Raw genomic sequence first — 16413 nt, 5'->3', positions numbered from 1 at the left:
TAATCTAGTTATGCAAAATTACTTTCTCTTTTAAACCTAAGTTAATTTGTTTCTATTTTATAACTTTTCTTTCTTAATGTGGTAAATTTAATCTTTGCTTATGACAAAGGAAATTACTCTAGGAGAAGAATGGTACATATATAACAATAAACTTATCTGGGTAATTCAAGTCTGGCAGTTCCATTATTTCCTTTCACTCTACTTCAGTTCTGCTATGCCATTCCGTATCATGAACCCCTTTTAAGAACTACTTCCAAAAATATCGTGTATGTGTGTGTTTTAATGGAAACAATCTTAAAAAATAAAAAAAATTAAAAAAGAAACAATCTTAAAGGTGTTACCCATTTTGTATGGGATTTAGGAAGTTTCCTGAATAACCATCGGCAAACTTTGTTTTAACAAAACTGCTGGATTTAATCATTACACTGAAAGGACATTTTTAAGAAATTTTTACCCATACAAGCTTGGTTCTGTCCATTTTAAGGAGCTTAGTATAATTGGGTCAGAAAAGGAGATACAGGGGAAAAAGAAAAAATCTGTGATTCTCTCCAGTGTTGGTGAAGTTGTGAAGAGCCTGGAATATTTGGCCAAAAGTTAGGGTGATCAACCTTTTAGAAAGCCCACTGAGAAACAGCACCATCAGATCAAAAATATACTTAATATTTAATAAGTTATTATGCACATATGTGTTATTACTGCTTAACTGTGACAATTAGTAGGGTTTAATACTAATTAGTAGCAGGGCTACTAATGTGAAAAACTATAAAAACATTTTCTAAATGTGTCTTTCTGTCTGAGACTGCAAAATTTTTATTGGATATTTAAATTTGAGGACTATCATTGAATATTTTTTAGATATATAAATGTGAGGCTTCAAAAAGTTAGTTCAATAAACAGATATGACTCCTATTTACTAGAAATAGCTATGACATGTTTCTGTATGTTTGTCTTTTTCCTTTTTTAGAGAATTAAAAGTGAAGATAGTCAAAAGTAAAATTCTCTTTGACCTTTAGTTCCGTCTTACCAAGCCCTAGATTCCTAATGTCAATCCAATGTGAAGATAGCAAACTAAATATCTTCTCAACAAAGATGTTGAGCATAGGGGTGCCTGGCTGGCTGAGTTCATAGAGCATGCAACTCTTGATTTCATGGTTGTGAGTTCAAGCCCCACATTGGGCATATAAATTACTTAAAAATAAAATCTTTAAAAAAATGCTGAGCATAAAATACAAAGGGTTTTACTGAAAGCCATTACCTAACAGGTTTTTAGACTTGTAGGAGCTAGTTCCCATCTCTCTAAATATGCCCCTCCACTTCGTACCTAAAGGCTTATTTTGGTAGACCAGCTGCTTATCAGTCAGTTCTTTTGCATGTGTGAATTCATCATAAAGGCTATCCATGTCCAAAATACTTAATTATTTTTAAACACTTCCAAGCACACTGGTTACTAACATAAAGTAAGAGACTATCAAGGATAATGGCTTTAAAGCACTGAGGTAATTTTGCTTTATGATTTCAAGATCGGATTCCAAATAAGTTATAGTTTTAATAAAGGAATGAGAAAGTCCTGTTTAATTCACTTGCCCTTTGTTAGTGACATTTTCTTTGAAACTAGTCTTACATCCCCCGCAAATAAGTCATGTTTTCCTCTCTATGAGACTTTGTCGTAACCTAAGCAGAACTTGATGGAACTCAGATGAAGTCAATTCACCTTTTCTAGGTTCCTAATAGCTTTTTCAGAGATCATCAGTTTCAGAGAGAGATCATAAAAATTTGTTTTACTATAAACTTTTTCTTCATTTTCATCTGTCATATATATATATATACATATATATATGAAGATTTTGTTTATTCATTCATGAGAGACACAGAGAGAGAGAGGCAGAGACACAGGCAGAGGGAGAAGCAGGCTCCATGCAAGAAGCCAGAGGTGGGACTCCATCCTGAGTCTCCAGGATCATGCCCTGGGCTGAAGGCAGTGCTAAACCGCTGAGCCATAGGGGCTGCCCTGGCATATGTTTTCAAAATTAGGGAAAGACATTCTTTTTGTCCCACACTTTGAAAATACAATTTTATAGAAGACCAATATTTTAACTTATTCTCTATGACCAGAATCAAGGATTTCCATCTTGTAGGACGTGTCTCAGTAGATTATCTCCTTACCTCTCTAGAAATAAATAAAGAAAAAAAAAAAAACTCTGCACATTTTTCAGAAACTAAAAAGTGATCCAAAAGTTTCATTATAAACTTCTTATCACAGGTAAGCAAACCACATCTCCTTTTAGCTGCCTTGTGTACCAGGTATCCAGGACATTTAGTAAGAACTGTTTATTTTCTTTTCTAAGAAGTTTATAGGCTGAATGGAATTTTCCAGAATTCACACTTGCAGTGTCTGTTGAATATGCACATAGATGAGCAAAGTCTACTTTATGCCTGGACAAGGTGTCAACAAGCTTTTGCTTTACATCTTCTGAAGTTTCATTAAATTTTTTATGGAAATCGAGAAAAAGATTTCAAACTCCATGTTTCAAATAAAAATACCTAAGAGGCAGGGGAAACATTTTTTTGTTGCCAAGATGCAATACATCACTTGATATACTATACAAAGTATGATTATTAGTAGAATCTAGCAGAATGAGCTCTAACACTATGAAGGGTCAAAACATTGGCTATCAAAATTTTCCCCTCTGTTTATCCACAGCACATTGTACTTGCAAGCTTCAAGTCAAGAAAAATAACTTTCCTTAGATACATAGAGAAATCAAGGAAACAGAGCCACAGTGAATGCTTATTCTTTTTTTTAAGAATTTATTTATTTATTAATGAGAGACACAGAGACAGAGAGAGGCAGAGACACAGGCAGAGGGAGAAGCAGGCTCTATGCAGGGAGCCCGATGTGGGACTCGATCCCGGGTCTCCAGGATCACACCCTGGGCTGAAGGTGGCACTAAACCGCTGAGCCACCAGGGCTGCCCGTGAATGTTTATTCTTACGGCATCCTCCAATGTAGTCAATGAGCTATTAATTTCAACTGAGCATTGGTGTCTTTTCTTGGGGGGTGTGGGGGAGGAGGTTTAAAAAAAAAAAAACTTTTGATTTTGCAAAAACTTGCCTGTCTCTTCCCAGGCTTGTGAAATTCAGCCTCCCTGTGCACATTCACACAACCTTCTCCTTCACGTGTATATGTGGACCCAAATTCATTTCTGCATGGTGCACAGAATCTTCTGCCTTGGTTTCCTCTCCTACCCGGTTTCATGAATTCTTACATGCATCTTTATAAAATAGCATAGTAGTTTAGCCTTTTTAAAAAGTATGGTCATATTATTGTATTATGGCCGTTCTCAGTTTCATCAATGAATTGTCAGAAACATGGTCACCATATTGACAACATGAAAAGTTGAAGTAGTGCAATCTGGATACAAAGCACAAAAATTAATCCAAAGTCATAGAGAAGAGATGATCATGAATGTTGAAGCTGTATCATTCCGAGGATGCAGCCCTGGGAAGTGCAGGTCATGGGTGCCAACATCAGGAGTCAGGATGAGAAACAGCAGGCGTCACTAAAAGAAAGTAGGTGAGCAATGCTTCCTCCATTCGACCCTAGGGATAGTATAGTTTCCAGCCTGTTTTTTAGGCTATCGTACAGATTTTCTAGTTTTCTTCCAAACTTCTGAAGCAAACTTCTGTGATGGCTGGGATCCTTTTATATCCTCGGGAAGGCTTTCCAAGGATTCAAAGACATTGTACTAAAACTAGGATAGTCCTGAGCCAACCTATACAGTTAGTTACCCTCCCACATTCCTATCCCTACTGCCTACTACCTGAGTTATCTGGGATAAATTACCTTCTCTCTGTGCTTCAGTTTCTTTATCTATAAACTAAAGATAATAATATCACATCATAATGTTTTTTTATGATTAGGTATCCTAATAAATAAGCACTTCCAACAAAATATGATATTTTTAAGTTATATTTTAGCTATTATTATCGTCACCTTACCTTTTTTTTTAAAGGTTTTATTTATTTATTCATGAGAGACACAGAGAGAGAGGCAGAGACACAGGCAGAGGGAGAAGCAGGCTCTACACAGAGAGACTCGATCCCGGGTCTCCAAGATCAGGCCTTGGGCTGAAGGCGGCGCTAAACCGCTGAGCCATCTGGGCTGCCCATCATTACCTCACTTAATTCAGAAACACTGAGGTGGAATTAGCTATCTGCCTCGGTTCATTTCCTATCCTCACCTGGATACTCCAAAAAGCTTATTTACTGCTCAATCATCTCATTTCCTTCAAAAAGTTCTGATCACTAACTGATTTTTGGCTTATCAACTTTAATCTACCCTTTTTGACCTTTACTGTGTTTAACTCTTTGTTCCAGTAAGATACTTACTTCCTACATTTTCTAATATTTCCTTTTCTGTTTCCTCCTTTACAATAGTTGTCAGTTTGGCTTACCAAATATGGTGAGATTTTATTATTGTTTTCAAAATCATTATTTATTTATTTATTTATTTATTTATTTATTTATTTATTTAATTTAGAAAGGGAGAGAGAAAGGGGGGAGGGACATAGGGAGAGGAAGAGAATCTTAAGCAGGTTCCATGACCAGCACAGAGCCTGATGGGGGAAGATTGATGGCTCAATCTTATAGTCCTGAGATCATGACCTGAGCTGAAATCAAGAGTTAGATGCTTAATTGACTGAGCCAGTCAGGCACCCATATTTTGTGTTTTTAATTCAAAGCAAGAAAATTTCAAACAACTTCAAGTGTGCTATGCTGTGTTTCTGCAACCAGGGAGATTTGCTGAATAAGTTCTATTGGATCCAAAGGACAATTGCTTATGGATGTTTCTGTGTGCTCTAACTTGCTAGTGTTTCTCTCTTAGCAATTAAAGCCAGAAAATATTTAGGGTGATCTTCTTCAGTGTAATACAAACTTTAAAATTGTTGCTTAGTTTTTTGGTTAATTTGCTGTAAAAATGTTAAGAGATACAGTTAGTGATATTGCTCTACCCACTAGGTTACTCAACTCTGACCTTCATCCACTTCTGTAAAGGAAATTCTAATTTCCTGAGTCCATTGAGCCCTTTATTTTCTCAAGCATTTGCAGAGTGAACTTTGTGTCCTATGACCTGGTTCCCCAGAGTTAGAGCAATCCTAGGAACTGATTTGTGGAGTTTATACAACATTTATCAGAAAATAGTCTGATATCACATGACTGGCTTATGTGATACATTATAGCAAGGCAAGTGCTCCTATATTTGCAAAAAAGAAAGAAAACTTATTTTAGCTATGTTATACATATTTCAGAACAAGATATGTTTAAGAGGCAATTTAAAGATCATATTAGTATGCTTTAACAAATCTGAACATTTAAATATATACACTACTATGTGGAAAGTAAAACAGGTTATTGATAATTACTGGCCCACATTTAATAATTACTGTAGGGTGATTGTTCAAGTAGTATCTGGAAAATGCAACTCTTTAAAATTATGTAAAAAGAAAAACCATCTAGAGGGTTTCAAATTTTGAAATTTTGAAATTTGCATTTTCATATGAAAATATGAAATTTTCATATTTCATTAATATGAAATTAATTCATATAGTTTGTGTCCCATCTGGAAACACTTACGCAGTTAAAGTGAAAACCATTTCAAAATCTTTTTCACCATCTTGTTTGTTAACTTAACCTCTTTGACAATAAAGTTTAAAACATCAATATTTCCCCAAAAGGTCTTAGTATACTCAGATTGAGTTATTTTAAAAACATAGGACAGAAGTCACATTTCCTTTTTCTATAAATTTGGATTTAGTTTCATTATATGTATCTATTTGTATATTTGGGTGTTTCACATTGATAGAGTAGCTTTCACAAAGCATCATTGTTTAAGACTTTTTTTTTCTTTTCTTTTTTTTTTTTTGTTTAAGACATTTTTCTTTCCCAAATGTGACACCCTTTGTGGTATAGGAGTTATTCAGTGAGCTATCCATAGTGATAAGACAAAGCAAATTCACCGAGACAAACGTAAAAGAGAACATCAGAAATTTTCCATAGGTTACAAAATATTTGGCATTTCAAATATGAATAGAAACTTCTTATTTAAAGATTTTATTTATGTATTCATGAGAAACACAGAGAGAGGCGGAGACATAGGCAGAGGGAGAAGCAGGCTCCTCACAGGAAGCCTGATGTGGTTCCGATCCCAGGACCCTGGGATGATGCCCTGAGCCAGAGGCAGATGCTCAACCTCTGAGCCACCTAGGCGTCCCTATGAATAGAAACTTCATAGAAAGTCTGAAGAACAAGTATTGTTTTAATAAAAATTTCTTTCTAGGAGGTTATAATCATTTCATTTCCCTCAGAATATCATTCTGGGAGTCACTCTGTCATTCTGCTTAAAATTTTTCTCTCATAACCTCTCCATCTTCTCATAAGATATTGATCTCCTTGCAGTGTTTAATTTTTTTGTATTTAAAGAAATAAATTTATGAGTCTGCAAGTACTCATTCCAACAAATTATACTAGTCTATGTACGGTACAGACTCTGGAAGAAAATATTAGGTACATATCTTCCATTGCTACTTTGTCTTTTTGTTATAACTTAAAGAAGTATAAAGCTGAAATTGAGCCTCTTTGCCTTTTATTATTTAAAAGTCATAAACACATTTGTACAGTAATGAATGCAGAATTCAAATTCTAAAGTTAAAATCTTCCTCATTCAGACAATGTAGGAATTTCGTGACCTTAATTCATCATTAACACAAATATTATTAACATAAACTGAGCTGGCAATGTTATATAGTGAACTTCGGTAATTCATCAGTTGGTTGGAATAACGTTTTGTGTTCTTAGTTAACATTAACATTTATTTTCGTTATAGTTAGTATTTTTTCAGATCCATCCCTTATCATTCATATAGACTTTTGATTATTTATATGAAAGTTGCTGCAAACAAGAAAATAATACAGACTGTTTTCAGATTGTATTTATTTATTTGAGACGGAGAGAGAGAGCACAGTGAGGAGAGGGAGAAGCAGACTCCCCACTTAGCAAGGAACCCGGTATAGGGCTCGATCCCAGGACCCTGAAATCATGATCTGAGCCAAAAGCAGACGTTTAACCAACTGAGCCACCCTGGCACCCCTATTTTCAGATTAAAAAAGGAAATAAGAAACATTGACTTTCTCACTTTCATATAATGTGTTTGTGGTTGTTTTTGCTTTTGTATATATTAATTACTTATCACAAGAATCTGAAGCCTTAGTTATTTTATCTCTATGTGTATAAAGCTTTTGATACTCAGAAGGTTAAGTAGTTTGTTCAGGGTAACAATTATGTGATTGGGCTGACAAGGTTACTTCTAAAGTCTTCTCCCATGCATAGTTTGGTCTCCATTGTCATAATTGTTTAATACCTTGATATTTCAACATATCTTAAGATATTATGGTGTAACAACCTTCTCATTCTCCAGCTCCAATTTTCTTTATCTTTTACATAAGGTTTTAGAGCAGGTGATTTAAGAACCCAAGAGTCCCAAAGATTGTGTAATGGGCAGCATGATACAACTTTTATTTTAAAATTTAAATCCCTTCTAGAAGGTGGGAATAATTTAAGAGAATTTATTTATAGAGCTCATTAATTGTGTGTCCACTCTATAGTAGACAATTTTGTAGGACCTGTGGATGCATTGGTGATCAGAAGAGATAAAACAACTTGTTCTCTTCGAATGTACTTCCTAGTGGGGGACACAGACAATCAACAAGCAATATTAACAAAATATATAGTGTAGATAAGTGCTGATGAGATAAATAATGCAGGAAAAATAATAGAGAAAAAAATCAGGAAAAGGTGTTTGCAATTTTAAATGTGGTGACTCAGAAAAACCCTCTATGAGAAGGTGCCATTTGAATGAGGAACTGAAGAAGGGTAGCAAGTAAACCATGCAGCTATCTTTTGGAAGAGCATTCCAGGCCACAGGAGCATCAAAGGCAAAGCCTCAGAAACTGGAATGTCTTTGACATACTCAGAGAGTGGAGCATAATCCAACGTGGTGGATGAACTGAATGAAGGGGAGAGTAGGAAATGAAGTCACAGAGATGCAGATGTTGTAGTGCCTTATAGACCCTTGAAAGACTGGTTTTTACTTTCACTGAAATGGAAAACAAACAAACAAAAGAAGTGGAAAACATTGGGTGCCTTTCATCAATGAGTCATACTATCTGAATTGTATTTAAAAATAATTTCTCTGTCCTATTGAGGATAGAGGAAAGGGGGATGAGGGCCAAAGTGGGGAGATCAGTTAGGAGGCTATTAAAAAATGGGTGGCTCCAACCAATTTGGTGTAGTGGAGGTAATGAACAGCTGCCAGATTTAGAAGGCAGGGCCTACAAGATTTCCTGATGGATTAAGAGTAGTAGGTGAAAGAGAGGAATCAATAGGACTCTTAAGTTTTTGACAAGAATAATTCAAAGAATGAAGTTATCATTCACTAAAATGGGGAAATGGAGGGAAGAGAAGGGTTTTTTTGGATGGCTGAGGGAGAAACAGGATATGATGAGGGGCTCAGTTTTGAACATTTAATATTTAATACCTTTTTAAACATCCAGTGGAGATTAAATGGATGCTAGAGCTATAGTGACATAACAAATTCAGTTCTAAGGCATTTTGGTCTAAGCAGAGTAGGATTATTACTACCATTCAAAAACAAATATTTGTTAAGCATTTTTCATGTGTCAAGCCTGTACTAGGTGCTAGAATATAACATGAATAAGATATAAAATTAATAAGGTGCATAATTGTATATAGTACATATTAGAGGTGTTTGAATGATATAGGGCTCACAGGTGTGGAACTTGGGAATAAGAATACTGTGATCCATTATCACATTGTTATAAGCATAACTAAGAGTTTTACTCAACTGGCCATCCTCTTGAAGGTTTTTGTGTTTGTTTGTTTGTTTGTTTGTTTGTTTGTTTGTTTGTTTTTCATGGCTTGGCCTCCTGGACGTTCTGTTATGGCGCACTACTATTAAGAGGGCTATTCTCACAGCCCTTGTTGGCATTTAATATCCATTGTTCTTTTCCTTTCATCTGATTTCTAAAATTCGCGTGGTGAGTTGTATTTGAAGGGTGCTGCTAATCACAATATAGTATCTACAAGGTGGCTGGTGTTGATGTTTTCTGAGCTAGACAGTAATACCTGAAAGGTGAATTAATCATTAGACTCTTTTGTTCTGTCTTTGGGTGTAATGCACTTTTTGTACTGATGTTTTTACATCTGGTATTCTTCTCTCAAAAACTCTGCATGGGGTTTTTGAAGGACTTATGAAGGCACTGAGGAAAGTAAATACATCTCTCAATAATGTAACTACCCAGACAAAGGCAGGAGTTTTTTGGTTTCTTCTTTTCTTTCCTTTCTTTTCCTTTTTTTTTTTTTTTTGTTAGTGTTTTAGGTCTTTAGGATACATTTGAGAATGTATTATACCTGCCACTTTTCCCATTATAGAAGACTGCTGTGCTGAACATTGGTGCTTGATACTCAATCACAGCATCTTTCCTTTGAGTCAAAGAAGAGAGCAAATAGCCCTCTGTTCAGGGAACTAGGTAGCACTAACCACTCTCCACTCTCAAACAGTAGAAGTAATTTAAGCTATCTGAGACCCAACACTACTTTAGTAGTGTCCCCTGGAGAACAAAGCAGTTAGAGCAAAATTTCATGTAGTTTTCTTTCATGGCTTGAGCTCCTTCCGAGAAATATATCTAGAGTTATGCAGGAATATTTCAGAACTGTTTCATTGACAGTATTATAGCAGAGTTCTTTATCAAATAACTGTGAAGTCTTATCTGGTGACCTGAGGAGAGCAATGATTTTGGTTACAGCATAGTGCCTGATTTGTAAGAATTTCCATATTCAGAATAATCTTTGTATCAAGTTTGTATAAAACAGAAAATTATGAAGTTTGAATAGAAACAGATAACACTAGAAAACCTGGATATTTGTGTATTTTTCAAGTCAGCTTATCAGGGGAAGGCAACTAAATGTACTAACTTGTATCCTAAAATAAAAATCAATGTGCATGACCCACACAGTTGAAAAATATGTCAGTAAGGAACACATCTCTTTGTTTTCAACTAAAAATTTTCCTATGCTTCTTTTAAATATTTTACTACTTATGCATATATCCATAACATTGTCGTTTTTTTGTCTAATGAAATTTTGTATAAATGACATTATACTGTTATAGATCCTTTTGCCACTTGCATTTTTAAAAGATCTAATATTAAATTTTTCATGAGTATCCATGTGTGTGACTATAAACTTAGAATACTGATTTTCTATTACTCTTCAGAATATCATTTTTATAAGTCAACCATCACTTATTTGTTCCCCTACTTATGGAAATTAGGTCTTCAGGCCTTTCAAGAAACCTACAAACAAAAGAGGCATCAATAGTCATAGACAATTTCTCAACTCTGCTCCAACATTTTGGCACACTGATATGTTGGGCCACTATTAATTCTAATGTTCCACAGAAGTGTTTTTAGGTGGAGGCAAAATATAGGAAAGGAATAGAGTTTGGAATCTTAGAACGAGGAGAGAAATGAGAATAAGAATACATAGAATAAGGAACATGAAAGGCATGGAACTCACAGGAACGGCCCCCCCAATGCAGTTTTAGTACAGAGGCTTTTATAAGTTTTTTCTTTTTCTTAGCTCTGTTTTATGCTGCTATTGGGTTTGGTAATACTGAATGCTTATTTTCCATCTGTGTATAACAGGCTCTATTCATGCAAAACCCTTCAAGGATCAAACTTCCTGATCTCCTTAAGCCATTCAATATGAATATAAATCCAGTGAATATCCTCATTCTTTTAGATCTTTCACTAAATAAATGGTCCACATATGTGGCTGTTCATCAGCATTAACTGGGAATCTTTATAAAAATGCATACTTTTATGAACTCAACCTGGGAAATTCTGATAAAGAACTTATAGGACAGAGGAAATGTTTTTTTTTTTTTTTAAATTAAAAAACCCCTTGGTGATTTACAAAGCATTTCAATTGAGATACCACTTCCCTAAGTGTTTGGCTTAATTTTTTAAATAGAGTATTCCCTAGTGGGAGTTTAAAAAAAAAAAAAGAAAAAAGAAAAAAAATAGCCTAAAAAAAGTGATATGAGTTGGAAAAAATAAAGCTTTTCCCTGAAATCGTAGGCCAGAATTAAGTTGATTTGCTTTAACTATTTGTATCCTGAATATACCTACAGCCAAAGAAAGGTGCAAACCCTGTTGACATCCCTGAATATCAAACTGATTTACACTTCCAGGAGAATATCAAATGCTTTACTTGCGTACTAGAAGACCCAAATAATTAAGTTATCTTGTTCACTGTGTGTGCATAGAGTATGTAGTTACATTATAAAAATCATGCTTCATGAATTCAGGCCCTGATCTGACTTTATAATTTGTTATGCATAATTGCAACTTATGGCTTTTCTGTTGTATTTCCAGCACAGTGATGCGGTCCATGACCTTCTTCTGGATGTGATCACATGGGTTGGAATTTTGCTGTCCCTTGTTTGTCTCCTGATTTGCATCTTCACATTTTGCTTTTTCCGCGGGCTCCAGAGTGACCGTAACACTATCCACAAGAACCTCTGCATCAGCCTTTTTGTAGCTGAACTGCTCTTCCTGATTGGGATCAACCGAACTGACCAACCGGTAAGCAGCTTACACTGATATTAGCAAAAACTTCACCGTTTCCAGGTTTCCAGTACTCGAAATGTTCTTGTTGAAAGTATCCTCTCTTCCAGTTGCCTAAGATAGTTATTAAGTTTCAGATATGATGTATGACTGAAGTTTTCTTGAGACATTCTGTTCATAGCCTTGCCTTTCAAAAGAACAGTGTCTCCTTATTAATTTGCATGTGTGTTTGTTTTTGTTTTGTTTTGATCAGAGCAGAATATGGAGGAAAGTTAAGTAAAAGCATATGGGGAAATGAAAGAGTATCTTTCCCAAAAGATAAAAGTGTTATTTTCAAAGTTTATCACATGCTTTTTTTAAAGTTTTTTATTATTTTTTTATTAATCTCTGTACCCAGAGTGGGGCTCAAACCCATGACCCCAAGATCAAGAGTTGTGTGCTTTTCCAACTGAGTCAAGCCAGCCACCTCTATTGTATACTTCTTTAAAAAATGGTTTATATCATATGAAAAACTTCACATCTGAGCTGAGTTTTTCTAATTGACATATTTGGAAAAGAGTTTAAGCTATAGGTCATTTTTAGAATTTATAAACCCTTCCCAAATTTTGTTTGACACATTGTATTTGTACAAGTTCTGTTTACATCTTTAATGTCCACTTTGTACTTGACTACAAACTACATTTAGTCATATCAGAAAATAAAAGGAAGTAGGGAAAGAAAAGGGAGAAGAGGAGCAGCACTAGCCAACTGCTTTTGGTAAAATGAAACAGAAAATATGAATAACAGATAGAATTTTAATTATTCCACAGACTCTATGCCTACTTATACTTTTTTTTTTTTTTTTTTTTTTTTTTGTGAGGCCTGTTCTGTTTACTAAGGACTCATGCACATAGTGCACATTTGGTCTCATGACTAAAACTGCAACTGAAAAGAAAACTTCCATTTTTTAGAAGATGTGTAGGCATAATAAATAATTCATTCACTTAATGCTGTTTTCTGGTATGTGTCCATAAGTTTGGAGTACTTTACAATAAAAATGCAGTTGAATTCATGTTTGTGATTACACATTCATGATTAATGGCTGTAAAGGGTACAATTATGGTGATTATACTTTTAATTGGTTATCATATACAAATGTGACAGCTTTTCCTATAAATGCATACATATGAATAAGCAATCAAAGTGCACATTTTTTTCCCAAAAAGTAAAGCCTTCTGATAACAAAAATTAATAGTTGAAGTTCTAACTCAAAAAAGCAAGAAATGGAAAACTGTGTTAGTTTCCAAGAAGAAATCATTTCATCCTGTTGTTAACCTGCAATTCAACTGATGTGTAATTTCTTTTCATTTAGAAACTTTCATTCTTACTTTTGTTTCCTGAAAATCATATGGTATGATAAGTTTCACCACATGTTGCATACTGCACAAAACTCACTCCTGAAAAGTAAAATAGAGAAGAAAGATGGACATGAAACATTGGAGTAGAGTGTATCTTACCCCAACCTGCTTTCTTCTTGTTGCTGGATAGGTGCCCTCTTCCTGACTCTTATGTGCTCATGAGGCTCTGCTTCCTCTCTAGCCTGACACTGGACGTCCTCATCTCCCTTCGTTGTCATCTCTCTAACTCAGTGAAATTGACCTGCTGCTTGTCTCTTTCACTAGGATTATACTCATCACTGAACCACAGTAATCTGATAACGTTTATAATTTTGTTGCCCTTTTCTAGTAAGAGATACAGATTTTAGTTAGGATTTCTTTCTCTCTCTTTTTTAAGATTTATTTATTTACTTATTTATTTCAGAGAGAGAGAGCGAGAGAAAGTATGCATGTGGGGGAGTGGAAGGGGCAGACAGAGAGGAAGAGAGAGAATCCCAAGCAGACTCCTCCATGCTGAGAGTGGAACTCCACCAGGCTTGATCCTACAACTTCCAAGACCACACCTTGTGCCAGACCCACCCACAGTCAGATACCAAGCTGATTGCACTACCCAGGCACCCCTAGGATTTCTTAAGTAAAAAATAAAGACCCCAATTTCCCCAAGGAGTAAGAATTTCAGAACTGAGATTAGAAAATTAATGTATGGTCAGATGAAACTTGCAGTACCTTAGAGAATATGCCAAAATAAGGACTGGCTATCTTTTTCTTTTTTTAATTTTTTTTTACCAAGCTTGTATAGCCCAACATTTCATACAATAACAGAAAAATGAGAGGAAGAAAGAACTCCACAACCTTTTGTATTATTTTAACCAGACTTGCTTTTATACTTTGCAGCATGAACTTCCCAGTGCTAACTTAGATCTTTTCTGAAACCAGGCAGGGAAGAAATAACCCAGCCCATAATAATAATGAAGAAATGATCCCGTCACAGACTACTGTAATTATTATATATTTTTTTGACTTTCAGAGCTTTTATTCTCCTTGGTTTTAATGTTTCTCTTTCATTTACAATTGAAGAACTTAATGTGTTAGAACACACATGTTTATGGCCAAGAAAAATAATGCATGCGATGTTATTTTTAAAACTGCAGGCTAATCTCAGTAATAATTATCAATAAATAAGCTCTTATTAGAAGTTTTTCATAAATTATTTAATAATGTTTCCTTATTATCATTCTATGCTGTCATCTGTAAGCCTTTCTTAAATAAAATGTTGAAGATGGTTTTTAATGAGGTTTTATTATTTTTTAAAAGATTTTATTTATTTACTCATGAGAGATACAGAGAGAGAGGCAGAGACACAGGCAGAGGGATAAACAGGCTCCTGGCAAGGAGCCTAATGTGGGACTCGATCCTGGATCCTGGGAGATGCTCAACTGCTGAGCCACTCAGCCATCCCTATTTAATGAGGCTTTAAAATCTGAATTTTAGGAATCTCATCTAGATTACTTTTTTGCAGACCTGTTGTGTTACCACAGTCTTGATAACTGTTAATTTTGATTTCATGGTACTTGGTGATATTTCGGTTGGTTGTTACTGGAGTCCTTTGTTGCCTTCCCCAGATTGCCTGTGCCGTTTTTGCTGCGCTCTTACATTTCTTCTTCTTGGCCGCCTTCACCTGGATGTTCCTGGAAGGAGTGCAGCTCTACATCATGCTGGTGGAGGTTTTTGAGAGTGAGCATTCACGAAGGAAATACTTCTACCTGGTGGGCTACGGGATGCCCGCACTCATCGTGGCTGTGTCAGCTGCGGTAGACTACAGGAGTTATGGAACAGATAAAGTGTGAGTTTATGTTTTCTTGCCTTTTTTTTCTCTCTTTTGGAATCTAGTTGAAATAAATGCTTTGGCTTTGCTTGGAAGCTAAGGTCTTTCTATTATCTCACAGCAAAAAATGATTGAACTGGAGAAACAAATGGGGATAATTCGATTCACAGGGATACTTTTGTTGTGATATAAAAAAGAGAAAAAAGTCTGAGTCAGTAGGATGCTGTTTAAAACAGCTTAATTTTCCCACAGCTACATCAGAGCCTTGAGTAATTATAAGAAGATGATCGTTTTAATATCTTTCAGAGCATTGAGGCATTTGTCAAATGAAGAACTAGCTATGTCAGAAAGTGTGTATTCAGAGGACAGTGTAGTCTCTGATATTAATGGCTTCTCTTCTTCCTGACCTGTCAGTTCTAGTCACTAGAAAGAAATTTTATATCATTAACAGAAAGAGAGACAATAGGAGCAGGGGCAGCTTATTTTTCTCCCCCACTCCACCCCTGTTTTTCTAGGTGAGTGTCGTGTTATAGTGATGAATTTTATTTTCAGTATACATTCAAATTGGTGAGACATACATGTAGAGATGTCCAGAAAGGAAAAGAATTCAGTGCAAAATATTTTTGTAATCCACATAAATATAACAGTTGGCATTCTGAGAATGAATGAAAGTTTCAATAGAAAAAAAGATTCAAAAGAAGACCAAGATAGATCTGCGATGAATACCCACATTTAGGACATAGTTTGAGGCAGGACAATAAAAAATAAAGACAAGAGTTGACTGGAGCCTTAAAAGAATGAGAAGCCTGTTTCAAGATGGTGTTTCAGAACACCATTGGCAGTGTTCTATATCAAAGATAATTCAAGTAGGATCAGCGTGAGGAAAAATTATTTGTCCTTTGCAACAATTATTTTGGCAGTGCTGGAAGCGGAAGCCAAATTGGAAGGTTTGACGAGATAAGTCAATAGCAAGAAAGTAGAGTCTTAAAGTATTATCTACACTGGGAAAAAATTTGATAGAGAAATAGTGAAGAGATTAACTTGTAGTAACAGAAATGAAGAAGAATTTTTAAAAATGAAGTCCAAAGAATGTCTAGGGTGGGAAGAATCGATTTGATGGAAGGAGATTAATAGAGGGGAAAATATCGTAATACCTCTTTTCATTTAATGTATAGACAGGCTGAATGAAAGGGAAAGGTCGTAGGGGGATAGAAAGGCATAAGATTATACTTACAATTAAGAAAATCTTGATTTAATAACAGAAGTGGCTTTGGAATTCACCTACTCCACGACATTAATTTTAAAGATTAAAAAATCAAGGACCAGATAAATTTAATTGCCTTGTCCATGGTTATAGAGCTAGATAGTGGCACATGTGTGATAAAATAAGTCAGATTTATTTCCACTAAACTAGTATGTTTTTGGAAAAGTAGAATGACCCCTCTTTTCTGAGATGAGTGCAGATAAGATGAATTTTGAAAGTGGAAGAACTTTTCCATCAAGTAGA

At 35.2% G+C, this 16413-nt stretch overlaps 1 protein-coding gene across 49 annotated transcripts in view; it reads left to right on the top strand.

The window, feature by feature from the left end:
• The window catches only part of ADGRL3 (adhesion G protein-coupled receptor L3), an 808546-nt gene that overhangs the window by 708704 nt on the left and 83429 nt on the right, over nucleotides 1–16413 (top strand). For all 49 annotated transcript variants that reach the window (XM_072748899.1, XM_072748903.1, XM_072748906.1 and 46 more), the window contains 2 exons: nucleotides 11514–11723; nucleotides 14704–14924. In XM_072748899.1, the coding sequence (XP_072605000.1) occupies nucleotides 11514–11723; nucleotides 14704–14924 (431 nt within the window). The remainder of the gene's footprint in view (nucleotides 1–11513; nucleotides 11724–14703; nucleotides 14925–16413) is intronic.

This window comes from Vulpes vulpes, chromosome 2, assembly GCF_048418805.1.
Source record: "Vulpes vulpes isolate BD-2025 chromosome 2, VulVul3, whole genome shotgun sequence".
NCBI lineage: Eukaryota > Metazoa > Chordata > Mammalia > Carnivora > Canidae > Vulpes > Vulpes vulpes.
This window is presented reverse-complemented; position numbering and strand designations above follow the sequence as displayed.